General features: G+C 47.1%; 1 protein-coding gene across 7 annotated transcripts in view; it reads left to right on the plus strand.

The window, feature by feature from the left end:
- The window catches only part of FGFR1 (fibroblast growth factor receptor 1), a 102769-nt gene extending 76516 nt beyond the window's left edge, over positions 1 to 26253 (plus strand). For 3 of the 7 annotated variants that reach the window (XM_078379656.1, XM_072978868.2, XM_072978872.2), the window contains 12 exons: positions 3223 to 3413; positions 6116 to 6266; positions 10639 to 10841; positions 12661 to 12806; positions 13896 to 14017; positions 14789 to 14899; positions 16537 to 16727; positions 17729 to 17851; positions 19865 to 19935; positions 22452 to 22589; positions 24070 to 24175; positions 24882 to 26253. In XM_078379656.1, coding sequence (XP_078235782.1) covers positions 3223 to 3413; positions 6116 to 6266; positions 10639 to 10841; positions 12661 to 12806; positions 13896 to 14017; positions 14789 to 14899; positions 16537 to 16727; positions 17729 to 17851; positions 19865 to 19935; positions 22452 to 22589; positions 24070 to 24175; positions 24882 to 25058 — 1730 coding nt within the window. In that variant the 3' untranslated portion in view covers positions 25059 to 26253. Of the gene's footprint in view, positions 1 to 3222; positions 3414 to 6115; positions 6267 to 7761; positions 7907 to 10638; positions 10842 to 12660; positions 12807 to 13895; positions 14018 to 14788; positions 14900 to 16536; positions 16728 to 17728; positions 17852 to 19864; positions 19936 to 22451; positions 22590 to 24069; positions 24176 to 24881 lie in introns of all 7 variants that reach the window. The other 4 variants (XM_072978871.2, XM_072978873.2, XM_072978870.2 and 1 more) reach the window with 3 other exon arrangements.
- The last annotated feature ends 312 nt before the right edge of the window (positions 26254 to 26565 follow it).

Raw genomic sequence — 26565 nt, forward strand, 5'->3', positions numbered from 1 at the left:
AACCTTCTCTCTTCTATACAGATTACCCCGTCCTGAGAATATGGTGCCAAAGAGAAACAGCAGGAAGACTTCCTACTATGCATCTCCCAAGGAAAACTGCCAGGCTGCTGGGTGCCGTTTTCGGTTCTGGCCCCGTTTGTCATGGAGGTCACATGCCTCTGTAGTGCCGGCTGAGCTAGAAAGGATCATCGAGCCATCAATGAGGGAGAAATGTTAGGAGATCCTCATCATGGGCTTCAGTCTGAGTGGGCTTCCCCGGAGTCGTGTGCAGAACACCCGCAGTTTGGCTCTTTGCCGTTCTGCTTATCCCACTTCTTAACTGTCCTTTCCGCTAAACGGTCCCTCTTCAGAGACAGGGGACCCTCCCCGTACCATTTCACTTCTACAGGGCTGCAGCAAAATCAGTCTTAATGAACGTGTTTGCAAAAGACCTCCAGATTATTTTCGCCTTTCCATGCATTCAGAGAGCAGCCAGGGGTCAGTGGGAAAAGCACGTATATATATCTCACGCAATCCACTCCACGTTTCCAGTCAAAATGTCTTCGGGTAGCCGATCCTTTCCAACATCCATATTATTTTGGGGGATGGAACCTTCATGAGGTGATATAAAGTGGTGCATTTAAGCAACAGTTCTGCTAAGGAAGAAGACTGTAGCTCAGGGGTGGAACACCTGCTTTGAATTCAGAGGGTCCTGTGTTCAAGTCCCAGCATCCCCAGGGAAATGCTGCCAAGAACCCTACCAAGGACCCTAAGAAGCTGCAGCCAAACCAACATTATCAAACCAGTCTCTGCAGAAGCCTCTTAGGACTTCTCCAGCTCCTCCTGTGTAAAGTAGCTTTTGGTTACCCATATGCTGCTGCCTCTTTGCTCCTCTGTACTCCCATTCCATTCCAAGCATCAGAGAGTTGCTTTTTTAGGGCATTGTAATACAGCCTTTGAAGAAATAATGGACATTTCCATGAGCATTTTTCAAAGCCGTGTAAGGAGTGCTGTGTTTGTCTTTTCATTCTTATTGGCTGTGAGCGACCGGGATATTTTTTTACGTCAAATGGAGTTAACGTTGATTTGACTCTTCTGCAGTCTCGACCCCTTTACCTGGGTCAATGGAGCCCAGGTGGCAAAGGCTTCTTCGGGCAATACCTGCAAAGAGTCTGGGTGCATGTAAGGATTCTTTGGTGCAAATTAATTGCCCACTAGAGAACTTTTAATTGCCGCACCACACATCACAGGATGGGAGAAGGACAGATAATTTCTGCTTTTTTATTGCTTACAGAGAGCTGAAGTAGACATTCTTATCCGTGCTGGCTTTTTAAATACATGGGACTCCAGAGTCTAGAATTCTTATACATTTAATTAACTTGTCCAATTTTCTCTTGAATGCCTCCAGCGCTGGAGCACCCACCACCTGCCAAGATCATTGGGTCCCATTGTTGTACTACTCTAACAGTTAAGAAGGTTTTTTTATTGATATTCAATCTAAATCTGGCTCCCTGTAGCTTGAGCCCATGATTACATGTCCTGCCCTCTGACATGTTTGAGAACAGATCCTGCCCCTCCTCTGTTCTCCAAAGGTTTAAATCTATCTCCAGATATAGATATCTGAAATAAAAGTGTGATCCATATATTCTCACCATTGATAGAGTGAAAACAAGATCCTTTGACATGTCATGGTTTTCAAACAAGCCATGGGGCTTTTCCCTCTTCTAGGCATGTTGGAAGTTACTTGATGGTGTGACCATTATCTTGAAATTGTCCCTTTTTGTCTTTTCAGTTGTCGGGTCGAATTGTTTTATTTGTCCATCTCCTATGTATCATGAACGTTATACGTCGCCAGATGCTCGGCGACTTGAGGTTTCAGTCCGTTTTGTTGGGTTGTGTTTTGGAAAAAGAGATTAAGCAGAATGTTTTTTTAAGAAGTGCAATCTTGCGTGCGAGGCATTGGCCTGTTTTTGAAGTGCCGTGGCGGCCGTCTCCAGCGCAGACCCCAGAATTAGGCCTCCGACAGCCCTGGGAGGGGACGGGAAACACGGCACAGCCTCTTTCTGACTGGATCAGATGAGGACTGTGAAGCGCTGCAGAAAGTCCGTGCTCTAATCTGAGGCAGCGAGAGCCTTTGGCAGCCAAAGAGCTGGTCCTGTGATATTTACCTCAGGAAGCTAAATATGATTTTTAGGATACAGGGGGGCTTTGCTCATCAAGGATTCTTAGCCGAAAGGATTAGATGGGGAAGCTTTCCCTTCGTATTTTTAATACGTGACTGGCTGGGATGAAGGGTGGGGGGTGGGGGGGAGAACTTGCTTCCACCTTCTTGCAATGAAAGGTTGGGGGAAGAGCATCTTAATCCCCGCATTGTGACATCGCAAGTTAAGACGTGAGGGTTGTAGGCTGGCTGCAAGCTTTCCTTTTCATGCCTGCCTAATTCTCTTTGTTTCTCGGAACCTGGGGTTCGGGTTCCGATCTTGAGCTGTTCACGTTCGTTAGATTGCTCCATGACTCCCTTTTTCCTAACAGGTCTCATTTACTGAGCCTCAATTTTAATAAAAGCATAGCTCCTTCATTTGCTTCTTGCACAATACCTGTTTTGCACAAGTAATGTGTGTGAAGAATGCCAAGGTGCCCCTAGCAAGTGTATATATCATCACCATCATCATCATCATCATCATCATCATCATCATCATCATCATCATCATCATCATCATCATCATCATGATGTGCCCTCAAGTCAGTTCTGACTTACGGTGACCCTTTTCAGAGTTTTCCAGGGAGAGAATATTCAGAAATGTATTTCCCTTCCACTGGGGGCGCCCTGGGACTGTGCAGCTTGCCCAAGGCTACCCAGGCTGGCACAGGAGGCACACATGGGGAATCGAACTCCCAACCTCTGGCTGTGCAGCCAGATACCTAAACCACTGAGCTATCCAGCTGTCTAGTCTGCAAGTGTACATACAGGAATGTTAGGTGGGCTTATGCCCGCCAATATAGCCGGAGCTGCGACATGGCTTCTGAAGTTCCTTTGGGTGCTCAAATTCAACATTTGTCCGATTTTTCAATATTTGATCTTACTGGCTTTATCTGTTTTGTAAACGGCTTTGTCATAACCCCCTGTCCCCCCCTTTTTTAAAAATCACATTGCCAGGCAACATGTGGATGTATCAAAGGAGCTCATGGAGATGCATGTCTCCATGCTTGGTGGCACCTATCTGATGCCCTCTTTTCTTCCAGAGAGATCTCCACACCGCCCTATCCTACAGGCCGGGCTGCCAGCAAACAAGACCGTTTCCTTGGGTAGCAACGTGGAATTTGTTTGCAAGGTCTACAGTGATCCTCAGCCGCATATCCAGTGGCTAAAGCACATTGAGGTCAATGGGAGCAAGATTGGGCCGAATAACTTGCCTTATGTGCAGGTCTTGAAGGTAAGGGCTGCTGCCTTGGATGTTGTGATGTTTTTGTTAACACAGATTAATTGCCGCTCTTTCGAGTGTGATATTTCCAATGTGTGGGAGCAGGTCTTATTGGTTTAGGACCGGGAGAGAAATCCATTTAGAGCCAATTTGCCCTGGCAGACTAGCCACGTGGCACCAAATTGGCTCTGTCTGGGATTTGATGTTCTCCACCCTGTTGTGGAGTTGTTACGGTGAATTGTGGGAAAGCAAGAAGGTTTTCCTCTCCAGTGGTCCTCTCCCAAACAGTTCTGCAGAGACACTACACTAAAGGAGTGAACAGGAGGTAGATCAAGACTGACAGAATTGACATTGACCAGCCACAGTCCCTACCTTTGGGACTGCCTTTGAGTTGGGTATATTAGAAGTAGTACAAGTGGCACAGCGCTATAAGGAGAAGTTGGGAGCACACAGAATGATGAACTTGGAAATGGCCTTTAAGGCGACCAAGTCTAACCCCTACATATCTTGACTGGTGGCTGTCTAATTTTCTCTTGAATGCCTCTAGCACTCAAGAGAATTGAGCTCTCATCACTTCCCAAGGTTATTGGTTCTATTGTCATACTGCTCTAACAGTCAGGAAGACTTTCCTGATATTCAAATTCTGGCTTCCTGTAATTTAAGCCTATCATCACATGTCCTGCATTCTGGGATGATCATTAACAACATCTTGAGATTAAGCAGAGGACGTGTGGTTTTGCTGGTTATGGGTTGATGCTTTTCATTCAAAGAGTGAGGAAGTGTCATTGCCAAACTCAGTGGCTGAAATCCCATTGCATAGTGTAGGAAGCCACACTAGGTTAGACCCATTGAATCAGTGGTAACCTACTCCTTTGTGAGTAGGTCCATTGATTCAAACGGAACACTTTAGCTGTGACTTACTACAGGTAAGAAACGAGAACAGTCCTAAAATAGACTTATTAAATCCCTGTTGAGTCAATGGGCCAGCTCTAGTGTGACTTACTACTCTAAGCAATAGGATTTCAGCAATTCTTGTGTCCTCTGCAGATCTAAATCTCCATGGTTCTAAATTCGGACACAGCAGAACCCAATATAGATACCGAAAGGTCATCAGTGCCTTTTAATGTTCTTTCATAGGTGTGTTTAGAGAGGTGCTGAAGCCTTTCAAGAAGATAGGTCGAGAGGAAGACTTGAGGGTTCCCTATTGTTAAATCAGCAATAGAGATGGAGGTATTCACAAATAAGAATATTCCCCACACAGGTGGCATTAATGAGGCTCCAGCCCCATGGGTCCGGACAGTCTACTCACCGATCCGCCACAGATGGCGTGATTCTACCAATGGCTCTGCAGCACACGATCCGTTCGCCACTCCTGGCAGGAGGCAGGAGGACAAGCCTCAATGCCAGGTTGAAGATTGGCAACCGGGTGACACATTGTGGAGCTATTGATAGAATTGCACTGTCCACATCAGATCAGTGAGCGAACCATCCAGCCCCATGGGGCTGGTCCTTCGTTAACGCCACCCATGCAGGGATATTCGTATTAGTATACGAATACCACCCCCCAGGGACGTGGTGGCACTGCGGGCTAAACCGCAGAAGCCTGTGCTGCAGGGTCAGAAGACCAAGCAGTCGTAAGATCGAATCCACGCAATGGAGTGAGCTCCTGTCGCTTGTCCCAGCTCCCGCCAACCTAGTGGTTCGAAAGCATGCAAATGCAAGTAGATAAATAGGGACCACCTCGGTGGGAAGGTAGCAGCGTTCCGTGTCTAAGTCGCACTGGCCATGTGACCACGGAAGATTGTCTTCGGACAAAACGCTGGCTCTATGGCTTGGAAACGGGGATGAGCACCGCCCCCTAGAGTCGAACACGACTGGACAAAAATTGTCAAGGGGAACCTTTACCTTTACCTTGATACGAATACCCCATCTCTAATCAGCAAGCCAGGCCAAAAGACACAGGGTTAAGGCAGAGGAGTTTCTGTCTGAGTGATAATCTATTATTCCTACATTAAAAAGGTAAAGTGCTAGACATAAATACCTAAATGGAAGCTAACTGTTACATTAACATATTGATAAAGGTGGAAAACACGATGAATGGTAGAAACGGGGCTAGATTTATAATTGTTTTTAATAACAATTTTTAATAATAAAATGTCTAAATGGCATGTTTGTTCTGTGTCCCAAAATGGAGAAGATATAGAGATAGATGTCTTTTTAATAATAGGGCAGGGTAAAGTTCATCAGCTTCTCTTGCAGATATTAATTGCCACACAGCCAGTACACCAGACTCTCCCAACACAATGTTTTCAAGATGCTTTGGACAAGAGCTCCCATCATCCTTTGGCAGTATGGCAATAGCCGTGCCAGCAGGGGACAATGGGAACAGCCTGACATTTCTTAGAGCATGCAGTTGGCAAAACAGGGCTTTATGCTAGCGGAGCTCTTCACTAGCTATTAGCATGATTTTACAGCTGAGAGAGGAGCTTGTATCTGGTGCCTGCAGAAATGCAGATGGCTGTGGGTATGCCTCGAGGGGTGGGACGTGGGGAGGGGGCTGGGGGGGCAGAGGCCTTGAGCTCCCCCTCCTTGGCCTCTGAATGAGGGCAGGGGGGGAGACACTGACGTGATGGCCGGGGGGGGCTGATCTCGGAGCTGCGATGCCCCTCCACCGGGCTGCTAAGTGATCCCTGTTGTTATTGGTGTCGTTCTAGCACTCGGGAATTAATAGCTCCGATGCGGAGGTGCTGACCCTGTATAATGTCACAGAGGCGGAGAGCGGGGAGTATGTTTGTAAGGTTTCCAATTATATTGGTGAGGCTAACCAGTCTGCGTGGCTGACGGTCACCAGACCCGTGGCTGAAGGTAAACGAGAAGAACACCACTTTCGGGGGCGCTTGCTTGGACCTAAGTGGTGGAAAAACCAAACTCCTGTGGATCTCCTGTTTCTTCTCTTGTTTCTGGTGTCGTAAGCCATGGAAAAATCCTTGGATTGGGGCTGATCAGTTCCGTTTCATGTCCTTTTTCTCACTTTTTCCTAATGCAGCGTTCTTTTAATCCTTCCTTCCTTTAAAAGTATCCCAGTACAGTGGCGCCTCGCTAGACAGTTATCCCGCATGACAGTTTTTTTTGCTAGACATTGACTTTTTGTGATTGCTATAGGTATTTGCAAAACAGTGGTTCCTATGGGGGAATTTCGCTGGACAATGTTTGGTCCCTGTTTCGCAAACCAAATTCCACTACACGACAATTTGCTTTTCGCTAGACAATGATTTTGCTAAACAGCGATTTCAGTGGAATGGATTATCATCGTCTAGCAAGGCACCACTATATTGGACAAAACAGAGAAATTATCCCCGAATTTCTTTTCCTCCAAGTTCTTTTCTTTTTCACACTGCTTTCCGTATAATTTTCATGCTACAGCGGCCAGAGAAACACTTTTAATTCCCCGGTTTGTAACCAGTCACTTAAGTGGATTTAAATATCATCGAAACTTAAATATGGGTTTCCTTTTTGAGAAAAACCAAAACAGCGTCAAAGGGCACGCTTGTGACTTTTAACTATTCAGCCCTGCCCATTTAAGATGGCCCAGCGGTGACTCACCGATTAATCTGCTCATTAAACTCATTAAAATAATATCATAATTTTAGAACTGCAGATCTGGAAGGAAGTTATGAATCAGGGAATCCAGCCCTGGCCAAAGAGGCATCGTGGGGAATCGAACTCCCAACCTCTGGCTCCACAGCCAGATGCTAAACCACGGAGCTCTCCAGCAATGGGCAAGGGCTCATTTCTGTACTTCAGACTTTGAGTGCTTGGAGTGTTTGGCAGCCTCCCTTACGAAGCAAAACGGCTGTGTCTCTTGTGTGTGAGAGTGTGAGCGTCCCTATATATGAAGCTGCCTCGCCTTTCTCTTCTCTGAATAGCTTAACCTTCCTTTACTCAGGTGGATGTCTCTGTTTCATATAGTTCCATCTCCACCTATCTCTCTCTCTGCTCGTTCCTGTCTCATGAAACTGAGCTGGTCTTTTCCCTGTTCAAGGTTAGTTTTTCCATGTGGCCCATCACCAGCATGTTCAGATGGGCAGGGAAATTCAGTTTGGTGAAGGGTTGTCGTTGGTTTTAACATCCTCTGTTTAGGCCTGCCTGGATCGGAGGTTGTCCTAAGGCTCTCTGTTAAAATAGGCCTGCCGTGGTGTCTGTTGCTCCTTAGGAGGTCTCGGGGGGCATGTCATCCCCTTCCCTCCTCCTCCTCTTGCACCTTGGTTCCTGAAGGGGTCTTACGTTTGCTCGTTCTATTTCTCCCCTCCCTTTTATTTTCTCCTTTTCCTTCTTGCTTCCATTTTTTCCCCCTTTCTAGACGGCTGGTGTTAACACAACTGACAAAGAAATGGAAGTCCTTCACTTAAGAAATGTCTCTTTTGAGGATGCTGGGCAGTATACATGTTTGGCGGGTAACTCAATTGGGATCTCCCACCACTCTGCATGGTTGACGGTTCTAGAAGGTATATACGGGTCCTGTTCCTTTCTCTTGAGTCCTTGCTCTACCTCCCTTCTCCGTTTTGGTGACGAGCGTGTCGTGGTTTGCAAGAGCCATCCAGCCTTCTCAGAGGCAAGGAGGAGAGAAGAACAGAGGGTCCCTCATAAATTGATTCCCTCTTGGGAAGGAAGAGCTGTTTTTGCCACCTAACTGATGGGCAACTGGGCAGGAGAAAAGGTGGCAATCTGAACTCAGACTAGGAGCTCGTTTGGCCAACCCATGATGTCCCTCCTCTGCCAAACTGAGGTCGTCTGAAGTCCACATCGGGCAGCTCTTGCAGGCCAAGCCACTGGGGATTTCCAGCTTGGATTGGGTCCAGTTTTTTTTCCATAGGTCGGCTCCATTTTCTTTGACCCTGCCTGTCATACTCCCTCTGTGCTTTCCCTTCCGGCTCGCATCAGAGAAGCGTGGAAGCTCTCCTCATACCTCTTGGTGCTCGAGCTGTATCCTCATTGTGCCCTACAGGACTCAAAAAGTTTTAATCCTGATAGATAGGTGTGGGTGGCTTTAGGAAGACTACCCATACTCCACACAGATTAGAGGCAGTGCCAGATGTACAGTCCTGGGTTGTTTCATGATCGCAGCTTACAAAATGGGAGATGGATTTCCACATGCATCCTAGCTCTTCTCTGATTCCCACCAAAAATAAAGCAAGGTATGCTGCTTATATACCGCCCCATAGTACTTAAAAAGCCCTCTCCGGGCTGTTTACAATTTAATTATGCAGACAACACATTGTCCCCAGGTAAACTGGGTTAATTTACCAATCTCAGAAGGATGGAAGGCTGAGTCTAACTCAAGCCTCAGTCCATTAGGATCAGACTCAAGTCGTGAACAGAGTCTTCCCCGCAGCAAGGCAGTTTAACCACCGGGCCACGAGGCTCATAACGTGTGGGTTTTAAAAATAGGATACAAAACCAGTGAATGGACTGCAGTCACTATACCTTGTGTACTATTTGAGCAGGTTTACCTGATTATGCTTAATATCATGGCGTGCAACCCCTTCTCTTTTTTTTCCTAGAGAATTTTCTGTGTTGGGTGTAAAGGGATATCCACAAGCTTGTGCTTGGGAAAAGTCCTACACGTTGAATGGCCTCTTTGAAAAAAGTCCAAAAACTCGGCTTATTGTGAAAGTCAAAAGATCCTCATTTGAGACTGAGGTCCACTCTGAGGCCCCACTTTGCCCACTGTGGGTGGGAGATTCATGGACCAATTCAGATCTGAGCCATAGGCCTCTGAGCAGGTGCTTCGAAATAGAAGTGAGAACCTTTTGACCCTCCAAGAGCTTTGGCCTCCCATCAGCTCTAACTAGCATCATCATGCAAAATATCAGGATGGTCCAAGGTTTCTTGCACCTTTTCTTAAAGGATGCAATGCCCATTGAGTATGAAGTTAGGAAAACCGTTCAGGATGGGGGCTAGCCAATGACCATGCCTTACATCAGAGATTGCATCTCAATCTGGCGTGTAAAGATCTTTCATTGTTTTTTAAAAATGATTTCATTTTGGGTTCATGGTGCTTACGGAGGAAGTTCACCTCTTCCACCTTGCACCATTTCCCTCATTTAAATCAGTTTTCCTCTCCCAGCTGCCGTTCATCACCAGGGTGTGGCATATACAGATATATCTTTTTAAAGCAATCAATCAATCAATCAATCAATCAATCAATCAATAAATCTGATGTTGACAGATCTCTTAGGCCATTATGCCTACAGTAGTTGGCCCTTTCTTTTCGATTGTGATCTACCACGTCTTTGTGGGAAGCGCTAGATTGACCTTTCTCAACCTGGCAACCCCCAGAGGCAGAAAGATCACAACCTTCATCATTCCTGTTAGTATATTTGGAGTATGCTGGGTTGGGGGTGGGGGAGGCTGGATAGCAGTCTGTTCTGGGAGCCAGATTCCAGACCCTTCTGGTGGATGCCAGATGGTGATCCAAAGATGACTTGAGTCTTGGAGAGACAACCAGTGCTCCTCCTTTGCTTTGCCCATCTTTGGAGGCCATGTAGGAGATGGGAAGAATGCACAAAAGCATTGGCGCCCCAATGGGGACTGGCTACAGTGGTGCCCCGCAAGACAATGTTAATCCGTTCCATTGAAATCGCTGTCTTGTGAAAACATCGTCTTACGAAATGCGATTCCCCATTGGAATGCATTGAAATCCGTTTAATGCATTCCAATGGAGAAAATAGTTGTCATTTTACAAAAATCGCCCATAGGGAAGCTATTATGTGAAGCGCCGATCAGCTGTTAAAATCGCTGTCTTGTGAAGCATCGGTCCCAAAAACACCCATTTTGCGAAGCACCGATCAGTTGTTAAAATCGTCATCTTGCGAAGCATCGGTCCCGAAAAAAAAGTCTTATGAAGCACAGACCGAAACATTGTCCAGTGAAAATCGCCCATAGGAAACACTGTTTTGCGAAGTGCAATGGCGATCGCAAAAACTCATCGTCATGCGGATTCATCATTTTGCGAGGTCATCGTCTAGCGGGGCACCACTGTATGTCCTTCCCTAGCTGCTTGGGGGCACCTCCAGCTGCCAAAGGGAGTGAGGACAAGACAGGCAGGGCACCTGACTTTCCTTAGAAGGGCAAACCCACTTTTTTTCACCTTGTTCTTGTTGTTTTGACCTCATTACTGTATACATATTGCCATTTGGGTCTCTTTTGCGCTCACGCTGTCTTTCCTCCAACCCAGCCATCGAAGACAAACCAGCCATGATGACTTCCCCTCTTTACTTGGAGATCATCATTTACTGCACAGGGGGTTTCCTCATCTCTTGCATGGTCGTGACCGTCATCATATACAAGATGAAGAGCACGACGAAGAAGACGGACTTCAACAGCCAGCTGGCGGTGCATAAGCTGGCCAAAAGCATCCCCTTGCGCAGACAGGTAACAGAAAGTAGATAGGGGGTTTGATTGCACCCTACTGCCCCCAACCCTCAACCCTACAAGAGGGCCCTGCCTGCCTCTCTAGCCCAGCTCATGGTGTTAAAATCCCAGACAGATTTCTGTGTGAATGCCTTCTGGCTTTGGGGAAAGGGAGAGGGTCTTGGGCCTAGCGAGGCTGTTTGGGTCACGATGGCAACAGAGATTATAGCTGCGCACACCCAAGCCTTCAAGACTTAACTGCTGTGTTCGAGTGTGAGCTTTCGTGGACAAGTCCACCTCTTCAGATGTGAGAGTGGGACGGCCGTGATGGGTGGTTTGCCCTGCATTCGCAGAGAGTTGGGTTCAGGGTACAGCCAGACATTGGGCTGCTTCTTTAATCCTTTGGTTGTCGAACTGGGAGCCCAGCTCTGCTGGTACGAGAAGGCAAGGTCACTCTCGAGACAGGTAGAAGAGGCCGCCCTGTCTAGCTTTTGGAGACAGGAGTGGAGAACGCCTCTCCTGGCTGGCGCAGGGTGTATGTGCTTAAGAGGACACAAAAGCATAAACAACAGGAGCTTTTGTTTCTTGGCATTGTTTTGCATTTTGGCAATACACATTCTAGCCATCCACAGTGCAGTCAGTATTGTTACTATAACTATTTGCACACTGCACTTTGAATAAGCAGGATGCTGCTCTTACGGTCTTGACCTTTCTCAGGTCAATGAACTTAATGCACTAAAAACAAAACCACGTTAGGTGCCAAGGAAAACTGAATCCTTCCAGAATCCTTCACAAGTAATGCAGATTTAACCAATGTGTATTTATCCCCCATCAACCACTGGGAAGGTTGTCGTTGGTTTTTCAGGCTGTGTGGCCGTATTCTGGAGGTTTTTCTTCCTAACGTTTCACCAGTCTATGTGGCTGGGATCTTCAGTGGACAGGAGGTAGAACTCTGTGTTCTGGTGTAGTGTGTGGGATAGTTTTGCAGCTGTGGGATCAGCTTTTTTTGTCCTTTTTAGGTGATCAGGGTGTTTTTTGTTATGGATGTATTGTTGTGATAAGGGGGAGATGATCTGTGATTGATGGGTGTCGTTAGCTAGTCTATAGTATACAGTGATCACCAGTCCTTATGGCTGGAAATCCTATCCACTGGGAATCCTATCCAGCCCTGCTTCTAATTTATGGAATTAAAACAAGTGTTGTCTGCATATGTTCAGGCAATATTTTACAGATGTAAATAGCTACAAGTTCCCCAGATAGTCCACCCCTTTCTCATTAACTGGCACTTAAGGTCTCCATAACTCACTCTGAGACATTTGCAGGAGAAAGAATAAAAAAAACATTTCTTTACTTATAGTTGCTTGAAGTTGCAAACTTGGGTATGCTGCTTTCTTTACTGCATTCATACTTAGCAACCAACTGAACAGAGCAACAGCAAACAAAAAATCGCCACCAACCAAGGAAAGAGAGGGAAAGAAACGCACACTAGAGAGGCAGGGCTCTGAATTCAAAGGATGGAAGGAACGCTTGGTTAGCGCTGAATAGATAATTACCTCAGCCTGGAAAAGTTCCTCCCAGTCACTGAAATTACGGTCAGCATGCGAGGTTGCAAGCAAAACTCCAACAAGCTGGAGGCAGGGTGGGGATGGGAGTCCAGCCACGTAGCCCAGGTAGTTCTGCGGAAATACAATGGTAAGCCTTTAGTGGGTCAAGGGTGGTGTTCCCAGGAAGAAAGATGCCAACCGCAGGGAGGCAGGCAGCCCTTCCCTCTCTCCGAGCCACCCTCGTTTGTTCCTGTGATCTTTTCCGAAGGTAACCCCACACATCCTTCTCTTTTTGGCTGCAGGTGTCGGCCGACTCCAGCTCCTCCATGAACTCGGGCGTGATGCTCATGCGTCCCTCCCGGCTATCTTCCAGTGGGACCCCAATGCTGGCGGGGGTCTCTGAGTACGAATTGCCAGAAGACCCCCGCTGGGAGCTGCCCAGGGACAGGTAACGGATGCCGTTCTTGGCCTTTTCTGAGTGGCTTCGTTTCTCGTCTGTGTCCCCCAAAGTCAGAGGAGAAATGCTTTGGGCTTTTTGGGCTTTTTTTTCTGCAAGACAGCATGTTTAGGGGGTTATTATAGATGTTTTGTTTTCTTTGGTTTTGTCTTTGGAAATATTTTTTTTTAAGATGACCTTTTAAAAATGCTGTCCCAGGTTTAAAAACATCCACATGCTTAGAAAACGCAGCACTGGTGAGAAAGGTAGTATCAAACATTTTGTCAGGGGACAGTGGTTTCCTGTGACTGTTTTTAGTAGTGCAGTCCTTTAATGCTGCTAGTAAAGGTAAAGGTTCCCCTTGACATTTTTAGTCAGTCGTGTTCGACTCTAGAGGGTGGTGTTCATCCCCGTTTCCAAGCCGTAGAGCCAGCGTTTGTCCGAAGACAGTTTCCATTGTCCAGCGTGATTTAGACCCGGAACGCTGTTCACCTTCCCACCGAGGTGGTCCCTGTTTATCTACTCGCATTTACATGCTTTCGAACTGCTAGGTTGGCGAGGAGCTGGGACAAAGCGACAGGAGCTCACTCCGTCGCGTGGATTCGATCTTACGGCTGTTGGTCTTCTGACCCTGCAGCACACAAAGGCTTCTGCGGTTAATTCTGCTAGTTTGTGTTAAGTGTTAATTCCGTTATGTGTTGTTAAGTCGTTCTTCCCCCAATTTTAAGTACGGTCGGTATCTCAAGAATCCATGGCTAAAGCCCAAACTTCTACTGTGATTGCTTCAGTAATCTAAACAACTCAGACATCTCCACTCTCCAAAGCATGATAGTGATCAGATGGCGACAGCCATAAAAACACGACACATTGCGTGTTAAGAGTAGAATTCTGACCCAGCCCCAGTCAATCAGGCTGTGATTGTCGAACTACTGAGTGATTTTTTTTTGTTGGGTCTGCAGCCAACATGATTAGACACACAGGGATGGGAAAAGCTTTGAATCGCCTCCGCTTAAACAGAACATTGCAACAGAATTGGCATCTTCATTGACATGAATGCTCCCATCTCTGTAATTGCAACCTGCCTGCCTTCCTCCCTTCTAGGCTGATTCTAGGCAAACCCTTGGGGGAAGGCTGCTTCGGACAGGTGGTCCTTGCTGAAGCCATCGGGCTCGACAAAGACAAGCCGAACCGAGTAACTAAAGTGGCCGTGAAAATGCTCAAGTGTAAGTAATCCCGTCGAAAAGGGCTTCTCTTCCATGTCCCTCCTAAATTCAAAAGAGTGGCCTTCCCCGTTTGCTGCTGGTTCGCTGTTGAGAGACAAACAGTGTCAGGGGCCTTGAGTCTGTGGTGTCAGTGTAATTGTCCATTCTGGTCGGGACCAACGTTAGATCCAACTAGAGTGGAACTGTTGGAATCGGCACAAGTTTCTGCTTCTCTCCCCGTCAGCAGCTACGTTAAAAATGCATTCTGTGCTGTTTCTCTTCTGCTCTGCTATGGGAGTCTCAACCTTCTAAGAGGTTAGGAGTTCTATTCCCCATTTGTGCCTCTTGGGAGAAGAGCCAGCCTGGGTGGCCTTGGGCAAACTGCACACAGTCCCAAGGTTGCCCCTAGAGGAAGGGAAGGGTAATGCACTTCTGTGTATTCTCTGCCTAGAAAACCCTGAAAATGGTCACCATAACTCAGAGTTGACTTGACAGCATATTATATAAGCTGGCTCAATAGCTCAGTGCTTTAGATATCTGGCTGCAGTGCCGGAGGTTGAGAGTTTGATTCCCCCTGTGCCTCCTGGGAGCAAAACCAGCCTGTGTAGCCTTGGGCAAGTTGTGCAGTCTTAAGATGCTCCCAGAAGAAAGGAAGGGTAAAACACTTCTGAGTACTCTCTACCAAGAAAACCCTGAAAAGGTCACCATAAGTCAGAATTGGCTTGACGGCACACACTTAGTATTATTAATCCTGACTCACCAGGAGTTGTCTGTTTTTCCCCCTTCTTCCAGCTGATGCCACAGAGAAGGATCTATCTGATCTGATCTCTGAAATGGAGATGATGAAGATGATCGGCAAGCACAAGAACATTATCAACCTCCTTGGAGCTTGTACTCAAGACGGTAAGGATTTGGCACACCTGCTTATACGGTGGTGACTGTAGCTCAGTGGTAGAGCATTTGCTTTGCATGTGGAAGACCAAAATACAATTCCTGATGTCTTCAGCTAAAAGGGTCTGTTAGCAGGTAATGTGAAAAAGCTTTATCTCCCGGAGACCCTGGAAAACTGCTGCCAGTGACTATGGGCAATCTTGAGCTAGTGAGGTAGCAGCTTCTTGCATTTTAATGCTACCTGTGCAATCATAAGCAGGAAGGAAGGAAACGGGGCACTACAGCATCTCTTGTTATTCCCAAAGTGCTTAGAAAAGCAAAAACAGTGAAAGAAGTGTTTGTGTGATATAGCCTGTCTGGTGAAGTTCCCACTTCATCGAGCCCAGATTCACCCTGTGCCATGACTACATCGATTTGTACTTTTTGTAAAGCTCTCCTGAAAAATTGGATGGCTTTCTGTGTGCACAAAGATCTGTGTACACTGATTTGTGTGCACAAGGTTTTTTGTGTGCTACTGTGCCTAACTATGCATTTGACATGTTTTCCTCCAAGCTATGCTGTACTGCAGTGGTGCCAACCTTGAGTAACCCAAGTGTTCTCGGACTGCAGCTCCCAGAAACCGCCGACAACACAGCTGGTGGTGAAGACTTCTGGAAGTTGCAACCCGAAAACTCCTGGGGTTATCCAAGATTGGGGGCCACTGCTGTATTGAGGCACTTTCCTATAATGTAGGCATTTTTAATAAATCCATGCTGCACAATTTGGAGACTTGTAGAAATCAAAGGCTAATTGTATTTCGGTTCAGGAAATGCAGAATAGGGTTCATTGAAATGTGAGCAAAGCAGAATTCTTTCCCATCTTTTTCGTGACAAACATGAGCCCTATGCAGGGTGCTTCTCCCTTGACTTCATAGAAGGCCCAGCAGAGGTGGTGCCATAGAGCTAAGGCCATGAAGGTAGGCGAAGCCAAATTCCAAGGTCAAATGGAAGAAGTTCTACATGGGTGGCCAGCTCAAGACACACACAGTGGCACTCATTTGTAGTACAGTGGTGCCTCACACAGCGAGGTTAGTCCGTTCCAGATTAACCCTCGCTGTGTGAAACATCACTGTACGGAAAGAAAAAACCCATTGGAATGCATTAAACTTAGTTTAATGCATTCCAATCAGCTGATTTACTCACCGTACAGCGATGTTCCTCTATGGTCGGTAGCCGTTTTTGCGCCCTCCCCTCGCTTAACGAGGGCGCGAAAACGCTGCGCGCGGCCATTTTGGGGCTTCCGGCGGCCATTTTGTAGCCGCGGAACAGCTGATCAGCGGGTCGCAAAGCGAAGGTCGGTAAGCAAACCGCTTACCGACCTTCGCTCTGCGATTTTCGCCCATTGGGGCCGTCACTCTGCGATTGCATTAGCGATCGAAAAACATCCCCGTAGAGCGAATTCATCGCTCTACGGGGCGCTCGTTGTGCGAGGCACCACTGTATTGAATACCAATTCTGTAGTCGAGTACCAATTGTCTCTACTGCCTGGCAGGGGACAGCACCCAAAATGGGCCCCATTCAGTTAGGTACTGGAAATGCCCAGACAGACTGTACTAGGACGAAGACTGCACTGTTTTCTGAAGTAAGGCCCTGCTTTGTTCTCTTTATCAGGTCCACTCTATGTGATCGTGGAATATGCTTCCAAAGGGAACCTGAGGGAATATCTACAGGCTCGGCGGCCCCCAGGCATGGAATACTGCTACAATCCCACCCACCTCCCGGAGGAGCAGCTGTCCTTCAAAGACCTGGTGTCCTGCGCGTACCAAGTTGCCAGGGGCATGGAATACCTTGCCTCCAAAAAGGTGAGAAATCCCAACGGGAAGGAAACGTAAAGAATAGCCAGAAATCTTAATAAAGGGAACAAACTGTCCAGAGAAAAGTATGAGAGCTGTCCAAAATACGTCTGGAACCCCGCGGGACTTCATGTCAGGTTTCCAGCTAATTGACAAGAGGTCAATTGAGCAGTCAGGCATGTGACAAAGCATGCAACTATGAGAAGTGCTGCCAGTTAGTCACAATTAGCTGCGGTAAAGTTACACAGACCTTAGGCAAACACTAGTAGAATTCTGGGCAATGTATATAATTTAAGGAACTTATCTAACACAGGTTTTTGTAAAAATTAAAAACCCAGCATATTATGATTCTAGTAACTTCTCCACATCTACCGGTACAAAGAAAGCAGGAAGGCTCTGCTGACATTTGGATGCTGCATTTTCTTATAACACGCATGTTTTTTTTAAAAAAAAAAAACCCAATTCCTTTGCTATGGGCACATGTAATTAGACTTGCCACTCTAAGCAAGTTTTTGCTATTGTTATCGTCAATTAGATATTATTATTAACTTTTATTATTGCTATTAATCATAACGAGCCTGTGCGGATTTCTGTGGAAATGCAGACTAAAATGCAAATGTGGTAGTTAGGGATAGAAGTCAGAAGACTCTTGGCATTCAAAATCTGAGGCCACAGCACCAGTTCTGTGTGGTAGGGGCAGGCAACACATGTAGCTCACGGGCCACCGGGCCTGCCCCTGCTGTACAGAATTGTTTGGGTTTAATAGTATGTGTTTAATAGTATTGAGATTATCTTGGTATGGATTGTTGCTTTTTTGGTGTGGTGCCCACTATTCATGTATTTACGGTACTTGTATCCTGCTTGATGCAGTGAAATCTCTATGCTTCATTCATTTACCCCCTTTTTAAAGCATTTCATCCCTGTTGCTCGCCAAGAAAGGATCTCATGTAAGGCTTCTTTGGGCTGATTTGTTCTTTAAGGTCCCTGAACAGACTGTGTCTCTTCCACAGTGTATCCACCGAGATTTGGCTGCCAGGAATGTTCTGGTGACTGATGACAACGTGATGAAGATCGCCGATTTTGGCCTGGCTCGAGATATCCATCACATAGATTATTACAAGAAGACAACAAATGTGAGTGGCAAGCCCAATGGAGGGAATCTCATTATGCTGAGCTCCGACCATCAGGGGCCCAGGCTGTGCAATGTTCTACTAAGATCATCGCATGGTGGACCGACAGGGATGGAAATTTTGGTGTAAGCTTTCTGTAGATTTGCATCTTCCAGCACCAAGAGAATAGGCTGCCTAAAAATTATACCTTTAGCGCTCTTACCTCCCCAGAAAGTGTGCAGGGTACATGTAATTATGTCTGTGGCAAATAAAGTTAGATTCCTGGCATCAGGAAGTTGTGCTGCTTAAGAAGATGTGTGTTGATGAGCTTAATTTCCATACTCTGCTTCGCTTCGACCCATCACAGAGAGTGGGAAGAAACACCGGTGGGTGCAAAACTCAGCACACGGAATTGTCCTCGTTTCCCAGTGTGGTGATGAATAGTTTCTGTTTCAAAATGGAGCATTCTGCAGCACCTTTTTATTAGCAGATACAAATAAATTGCGACACCCATGCTGATACATGTCCCCCCGTCTTCATCAGTGTAAGTTTTGTGATCGATGAAGCCAAGGTGTAGTAAAACGAGGAAACTTGCCTTTATCTTGCCTCTTTTCTGGAGGAGAAGCTCCAAAGGTGTGTAAAGGGAGTTACCTCCCCAGACGGCCTGCCATCCAGAGATGGACTACACTCAGGCCTCCTTACCTTTGTGCAACCCAGGTAACTTCATGCCACATGGCAGATCACCCTGTAAATGATGGGGTGTCTTCTCTCAGATCCGTGGGTTCTGCAGAACTAGCCTTTCATACATGAATGTGGTAAGAGCAGCAGGAGGGAACAATAAACATCTTCCGGTCTGCATCATTGATTGGCACTAGATGCTTTGTTGAGTTATGCACCACAGCCTCAGAGCAATCATGCCATACAAGTGCACCTCATCCCCAAAACCACAGAATACAGACCTTGTAAGTCAGTTTGGGGAACCTGTAAAGAAGTGCCCTCTGTTCCTCTCTGAACTGAAACCAGGCTGACACCTATTCGGACAATATACACAGAGGTAGATCTAAATTATTCTGCACACATTCTGCCCAGGGAGGATTGAAGACAGAGCTAAAGCTGTTCTTTCGGCAGCAGTTTTAAACTGCTCATTGAACAAGGATACGTGGTGCCAAAGAACAACGTGCTTTAATTCAATTTGATGGGTACATGACTGGCTTTAAGCAAGCCTGCGCCATGGTGTTGTATTTTTAAGTTGATTAGTGATTATTGCAGGTTTCTCCTACCAGCCCATCAAAACTCTCCAGCTAGTATAGCAGCTGAAGTGTCTAGGATTTCAGCAGATTCCTTTTTAAAATAGTAAAGGTGCTTTACAAGAACGTGCTATGTAACTTCTTACGTCCTGAAATGAATAGACTGTATTTTCAAGAGTAAGTACTGTTGTGTGCTTTTATATGACCTTCGTCTTATTGCTTTCTTCTGTCTGAGGGTCTTCAAAAAGCAACTCTTTCTGGTTCTAAAGTGTGCCTGTAGAAAGGCACCTGTGGAGCTGCTGGCTAGCTCAGTAGTTTCGGCCTCTGGCTGTAGAGCCTGAGATTGGGGGTTCGATTCCCCGCTGGGCCTCCTTGACAGGGTCTAGACTCAATGATCCATCGGGTAACTTCCAGCTCTGCAGTTCTTAGATGACGATGAACACATCACTCTTAAGAGACTTGAGCATGTTCAACAAGCTGCATAGTGCTAGGGAAAACCAAACACCCTCTGAGGTCCCTACCCAGTTTGACCTGCAGGACGTTTTCCTTCCTAAGTTAAAAATGAGAAATCTTCATTAAGCATAATCAGTGCATTCTAACACTGGTTTCGTGGGACAAGCTTGCAACAGATGGGGAGCCTTTAAGCGATCAGCTGCATCCAGATGTTCCCCCACCTCTTTGTTTTTATTTCCTATTACGTTACCTTTTGCATTCTTCCCACCCAGCCCCTTGGGGCTACCCCTTTCCTCCACAGCTTTGGATTGATGCCGTGGTCTTCCTTGCATTGTAGGGTCGCTTGCCGGTCAAGTGGATGGCCCCCGAGGCTCTGTTCGACAGGATATACACCCATCAGAGCGATGTGTGAGTATCTACGGCTGCTTCATAGCAGGGCGGCTTCGGCAAGTGCATCCGTTCAGCCGTCTAGCCTCCACGGCCTCTCATCCCGCCCCATTAGACGTCGCACGGACTTCTTTTCCAGCCCGGCTACCATTCTGAGACTGGCAATGCCAAGACTGAAGCCTGTGCCCTGTTGTTCAGCAAAGGGCCCTCCGGCCCCCAGCGGCCACCTGCTTCGCCCACTGATGGGGTCCATCTCTGGATGGGAGTCTCGGGAAGCGTGGAAGGGTCCAGAGAAAGAGCACTGCCCGGAGTTGCTTTACCAGTATCTAAGATGATGGTGATGACAGTAATTAAAGTCATCTGCTGATTTGTCCTCCCCAAACCCAATGTATGTCTCCTTCTGCTTATTGGTGTGTTTGCTGGTTTATTCTTTACTGCTTTCTGCCCCCTCCTCCCCCTCTGTGTGCAAATGGCAGCCCCTTCAGCCTCCTGGCATCTCCAATTAAGCCTGGTATCATGGATATTATCCCCAGTGGTGAAATAGACCAGATGTGATTCATCTTAGCTTAATGAAATGCTAATTAGTATAAGCAGGGACAGTATGTTGAGCCTGCGCTATCGGTAAGCGGGGTTTGTCTGACGCCTACGGCCAGCTCCATCCTTATTACCCGTCTTGGGTCATCCGCTGTTCTGTGAGTTTCACGCTCTGGTGCTTTTAAGCTCGTTGTGGGCAGGATCTGCACTTTCCCTTCCACAAGAACTTAAACAAAACAAAACAAAGCAAAAAACCAAAAGCTTATTGGAGCAGCTCATGAAGGAAGGAGAAAATCTATCCAGAACCCCAAGGTGACTTGATAGTTTATTGTGGAATAGAAAGCACCATGGCATAAGAGAGGGCAGGACTGTCCCCCTCATTTCAGTCTTGTAAGCTCCTCCTAAGAAAGTCGCTGGCTGCTCTTCTAAACAAGAGCTGGCTCTCCTGACCCAGACGATCCTCAGCAGGGACGGTATAATCACAGTCAGGAAACTGCTTAGCCGTTGTTCTTGCTTCTCAGCATTTTAGGTTACAACCTTTTGTGGCTTCCATTTTTATCTTTTAGGCGCAAAGAGAGACACACACAGCCCAGAGTGGTGCACAACATGGATAGTATGAAACTGTTCTCTTTAATTCCTAATAAACTGCCCAGAGTGACCTTGGCAGTGAGATGGGCAGGATAAAAGTTGAAGGAAGGAAGGAAGGAAGGAAGGAAGGAAGGAAGGAAGGAAGGAAGGAAGGAAGGAAGGAAGGAAGGAAGGAAGGAAGGAAGGAAGGAAGGAAGGAAGGAAGGAAGGAAGGAAGGGCTAGGAATTGGTTCTCTGAGGAGAGATGGGGGCAAAGAGAAAGAATATGAAGTTGACTGGAAAGGCAGGGAATTTTAAAATACAGATTTAAAAATTAGGATGACCTCTACCAAGTGGAGAACGTGTCATTCTGATGAAGAGGAGGGGAGGAATGCAGTGAGTTGTTTAAGGAGGCGAGATATGCTCCTGCCTTTCCCCCCACCCCTTGTGTTTTTAAGAGGGGAGGTTGATGCTAGAACCGTCATTCCCCAACCTTGGGTAACCCCAGTGTTCTTGGACTGCAACTCCCAGAAACCCTGGCTAGCACAGCTGGTGATGAAGGCTTCTGGGAGTTATAGGTCAAGAACACCTGTGTTACCCAAGATTGAGAGCCACTGTGTGCTAGATGAGCTGAGGAAGTCATGCTTATAAGCTACCCCATAGTGCTAAAAGCTCTCTCTGGGTAGTATATGATTTCTGCAAGCTCCACATTTCACCTCCACCAGCAACCTAGGTACAGTGGTGCCTCGCTTAACGGGCACCCCGTTTAATGACAAAACCGCATAGTGACGAAGATTTTGCGATCGTTTTTGCGATTGCATTGCGATGTTCCCTATGGGGGGAAATCGCTTTGCGATGATTGGTACCCTGTTTCACTTACCGATCATCGCAAAGCGATGATTTTTTAACAGCTGATCGGTGGTTCCAGAATGGCCACTGGGTAAACAAAATGTCCCCCCGCTGTGTTTTCGTGCCGATTCCTCACTTACCGGGCAGCGAAAATGGTGGCCGTATGGAGGATTTTCGCTTTAAGGTGAGTTTTAAGCCCATAGGAACACATTGAAGGGGTTTCAATGCATTCCTATGGGCTTTTTAAAATCGCATAGCGACGAAATTGCTTTGCAGCTATTTTTGCTGCACCGATTATCGTCGCTATGCGAGGCACCACTGTACTAAATTTAGTGACCCTGGAGGGATGAAAGACTGAGTCAACCTCGAGCCAGCTAGCTCAGCCCATTGGGATCAAACTCAAGTTGTGAGCAGAGTCTTGACTGCAGGACTGCAGTTTAACCACTGCACCACAAGAAAGAATACACACACCGTATATTTAAGTATCTCCTGCACAGTGCTGTATCAGATGTCAGAGCCCTGTCCATCTGCATGGGCATCTCTTTTTTTGCGTGGCTTAACATGTCCTGTCTTTGCTCTTGCACCAGATGGTCCTTCGGTGTTCTGCTGTGGGAGATCTTCACTTTGGGTGGATCGCCGTACCCGGGAGTCCCCGTGGAAGAGCTTTTCAAGCTGCTGAAAGAGGGGCATCGGATGGACAAGCCCAGCAATTGCACCAACGAACTGTGAGTGTCGGCGCCTCTTGCAGGAGTGGAAGGCAGGGTCGTGGCTCTAGACTTCAAATGCATGTGGTTTGATCAGCATCCAGATTCAACCATTCAGAGTTGACATCCTGCCCAAGAACGTCATAAGTAAACACAAGAGAGCTCCCCGCCCTTGATGCTCAGCAAACAGATGGTCTTTATTTTCCTAGCCTTTTGCCAAATGGGATGTTGGTTGTTAACAAACCCTCCCAGAGCCTCGGGGCTACGACGGCGAAGGTCCTGCTTCCCTTTATGTTTGGACCTCCCACTGCGAGGGCGTGTGAAGCCGGGTGACCTGTGCTTTGTGCCCAAGGGCCGGCCTCTTTCTAACATGAGTTCTTCTGGGATGATTTCATCGCCAAGATGGAGAGAGAGAGAGAGAGAGAGAGAGACCGAGAGCCCATGTTCAAAGCTCTGTCGAGCTCGGCAGCCCGGCGGGACAGAGCAGAACCCCTGCTGACTGGCAGATGCCGATTACAGTGACTGGCAGCAGTTCAGCATTATTTTCCCAGCCTTGCTCAAAGCTGTGCGTGATAATCAACCAAGACTCCTTTCCTCTGTATTTGTGTGTTTCTCAGCAGGAGAGTATCCCAAACTGACCCAGGGGTAAGGTTGCCGCATCGGGAACTCGCATCGTCTTTTGTACTGAACAAACCAACCTCCACCCCTTCCCCTTGTTGTTCTGCCCAGTTCCGCCAATGGCTGTCGTCAAGGGGTCCCCTCCCTTCCCCCCCCCAGTTCATGAGAAGGATCGGTGCTCAGTCCTGAGAAACAGCTCATGCAACACGCAAACTAGCGAGCATCTCCATAAGCTCCCATAAGGACACTGTGGGCATTGTGGTGTCCGTGGTTGGCCTAGGCAGAAACCCAACGGTCAAGAAGGCTAGATACCTGTTTCGGGTTACATTCCTGTCTCGTGTACTGTATAGCCTTTAATAATTATTCTGAAAGTTGGTAGCAAAACTTTTACTAGTCTTTAGTGTCTTGGAAAGTCTTGGTTAATTAAGCCTGTTGGTTGTTTGTACATCTGTCTACTGTCACGAATTGACAGTGGTTGGGTTTTTTTTGTAATTTCTAAAAAGTATATAGGAACTGCTGGCTGGATAGCTCAGTGGTTTAGGTACCTGGCTGCGGACACAACGGTTGGGAGTTCAGTTCCCCACCGTGCAAATGGCGAGCTGAGAAAGTAAACGGATGGCGACCCCTTGAAAACAGAAGAGGGGCAGGGTCATGTCATTACAATGTACGAAAACAAGCAGGGCTGTAATATATGCAAGGGACAAAACGCTGGACTTGAATCTGGGGCTCATGAATGGCAATGGAGATTCTTGGTCTTCTTTCCAATTCATGCTTTTGATACATCTTTTGTCCTCCTCTATTCTTCCCTTTTTCCTTCTGTTTGGAAACCCTAACTGGAGTGTTGCCTGCGGACATGAGCTCATTCCACGTTCTCTCTTTCCAGATACATGATGATGCGAGACTGCTGGCATGCCGTCCCCTCCCAGAGACCCACATTTAAACAACTGGTAGAAGACCTAGATAGAATCTTGGCCATGACCTCTAACCAGGTAAAAGTCACAGAAAATCCAAGCTCCAAAGACCAAAAAATCTGAATAAGGGGGATTCTTCTGTCTTCATCTCAGATCTCTCTTTGTTTCTGATTAAGTTATGGATCCAGCTTCTAGGTTCTCAGTCTTGGAATAGCGTGGACTTGAAATCAGTGGGTTCAGATCCTGCAGAGTCATCTTTTTGGCTTTGTCTCCTAGAGGTTGACGAAGTGGAGATTCCAGTGTGACACATTGGGTCGAGATATCCATTAGGGCAACCGTTCCCAACCTCATGTCCTCAGGTGTTCTTGGACTAAAACAGAAGCCTTCCCTCCTAGCTGTGCTGGTCAGGATTTCCGAGAGCTGTCATCCAAAAACATCTGGGGACGCAAGGTTGGAACCACTGCATTAGAATCAACTCCATTTTGGCTCCCTCCTTTTCTGAGGTCCGCTAGTCTTTGGACTTTGGGTAGATTTGTATGGAAGGTCATTTTGATGGTCAGAGTTATTTTCTGGTCTATAACTCCCAGATCCCAGAGTTTTGGGAGCCGTAGCTCAACAGGTGTCCTTTCTTTCTGATCCATCTTCTCTCTGGAGCTCTTTTGATAATAATTTCCTTCAGATGACTTTCTCTCCATGACTTCCCATTTCCTAGCCTGGAGCAGGCCAGCTGTTACTCAAGCTTCCACTCTGTACCCGATTCCTCACGATTCTTTCACTCTCCTAGGAATACCTGGATCTCTCCATTCCACTGGACCAGTATTCTCCCAGTTTTCCAGACACCCGCAGCTCGACCTGTTCTTCAGGAGAGGACTCTGTGTTTTCCCATGACCCCCTTCCCGACGAACTTTGCCTGCCGAAGCACCCGCCTCAGCTTGCCAACGGCGGACTGAAACGCCGCTGATGCTGCCCCTTCTGTGGGACTTTTGTGAGCCCTTTGTGCATACAAGTGTGGGGTGTATGTGTCCATGAATGAAATGAATGTGCGTGCATAGGGATGCGCACTTCCTTTCCAGCTGGACTGGTGGTGGAGCGCCAGTATTGACGGGCTGCAGAGATGCCAGTCTGAGTAACCAAACTCGCCAACCGCCACCCTTCTCTCCACTGCTTGCCATTCTTGCAAGCCCTCCGCCTCCAGAAGACGGGTTTGTAAGGCCAACCGCACATTGAATTCAATAACTTCCTGAGGATTAAAGTTGAGCTGTTCTGTTCCCCCTTCCCACTGCCTCTCCTCTTTTCCTTTTGGCCCGTGTGACCCTCGACAAAAAAAGAAAACTGGAGGCTGGTCCCTAGACAGCAACACCCGGTCACATCCCCAGGAAGGATCCTGAGAAGAACAACATTCCTGTGAACAGGGAACACTTTTCCCCTTCTCTTGTCTTACTTGCACCAGAAGGAAGCCGACCTGTGAGAACTCAATAAGCTAAAACAGCAGAGCCGAGGTGTAACGCCTGCAGCACCTGGACGTTCCAGATCCACCTGCAGAGTGGAATGTCTTAATCCAGGTGTGCAGTCACGTTGGTTGTTCTTGGTGTGCGGTCCCAATCCCCGAACCCACGCTGTGACAGCTTCCTCATTCCAGTACTCTTACAGCACAGTCCTAGGCTTCTCCGCTCGGGAGTAAACCCCTCTGTTTTCGGGCGGGTGGGGGCTTACTCCTGGGGAAGGTGCCTAGGATTGTGGCCTTAATTCATGCTTTCCTGACCAAAACCCAGCAACCACCAGGTACGGCAACCCCTCTTCAGAGCACCGACGCGAAAGGAGGGCAGCCCGAGGACATCCATGCTCCGGAGATCAAACTAAAAAAAAAAATCTCATGTACATAGCTGCAAAATGTATAAATATTAATTATATATTTACATGTCTTTTTTTAAAAAAAATTGGTTGTTACCAGAGATAATATCACTTGGGTAGTCAGTTTCTAGTGGCTGGTAGGTATCAGTTGCTATATAAAAAAAGAAAATCCCCAACAAATCATATATTTTGCTACTTTTGCTGTTTTTTGTTTTTGTTTTTAAATTATGTTCTAAAACTTATTTCGGTTTAGGTACGTCAATAAAAATTGCTGCTGCTTCCGTTTTCCATGGGGCTATATTAAACAGTGGTGTGTGTCCATTCACTACTGATGTCTTTGCTGAGACGTTCAGCCGTGGAATAACCTTCTCTCCAGTTCCCAGCATCTCCGCCAGCTTCTGCTGTGCCCCCCTCTTTAGCCACGCACCGTACCCCTTTTTGGGGGGGGAGGGGGAGGGGAGAGGGGGTCTAGCTGGAAAGCCTTCCATTCAGCACACGGCTGCAAGAAACAGGCACACAACTTGTTTCGACAGATTTCGAAATCCCTGGCAGGTTGGCCAGACGGGGTGGATAGCCAGCCCAGTCCAGCCTTAGCCCAGCTCTCTCTGTGCTTTGCA

This window comes from Pogona vitticeps, chromosome 8 (assembly GCF_051106095.1).
Source record: "Pogona vitticeps strain Pit_001003342236 chromosome 8, PviZW2.1, whole genome shotgun sequence".
NCBI lineage: Eukaryota > Metazoa > Chordata > Lepidosauria > Squamata > Agamidae > Pogona > Pogona vitticeps.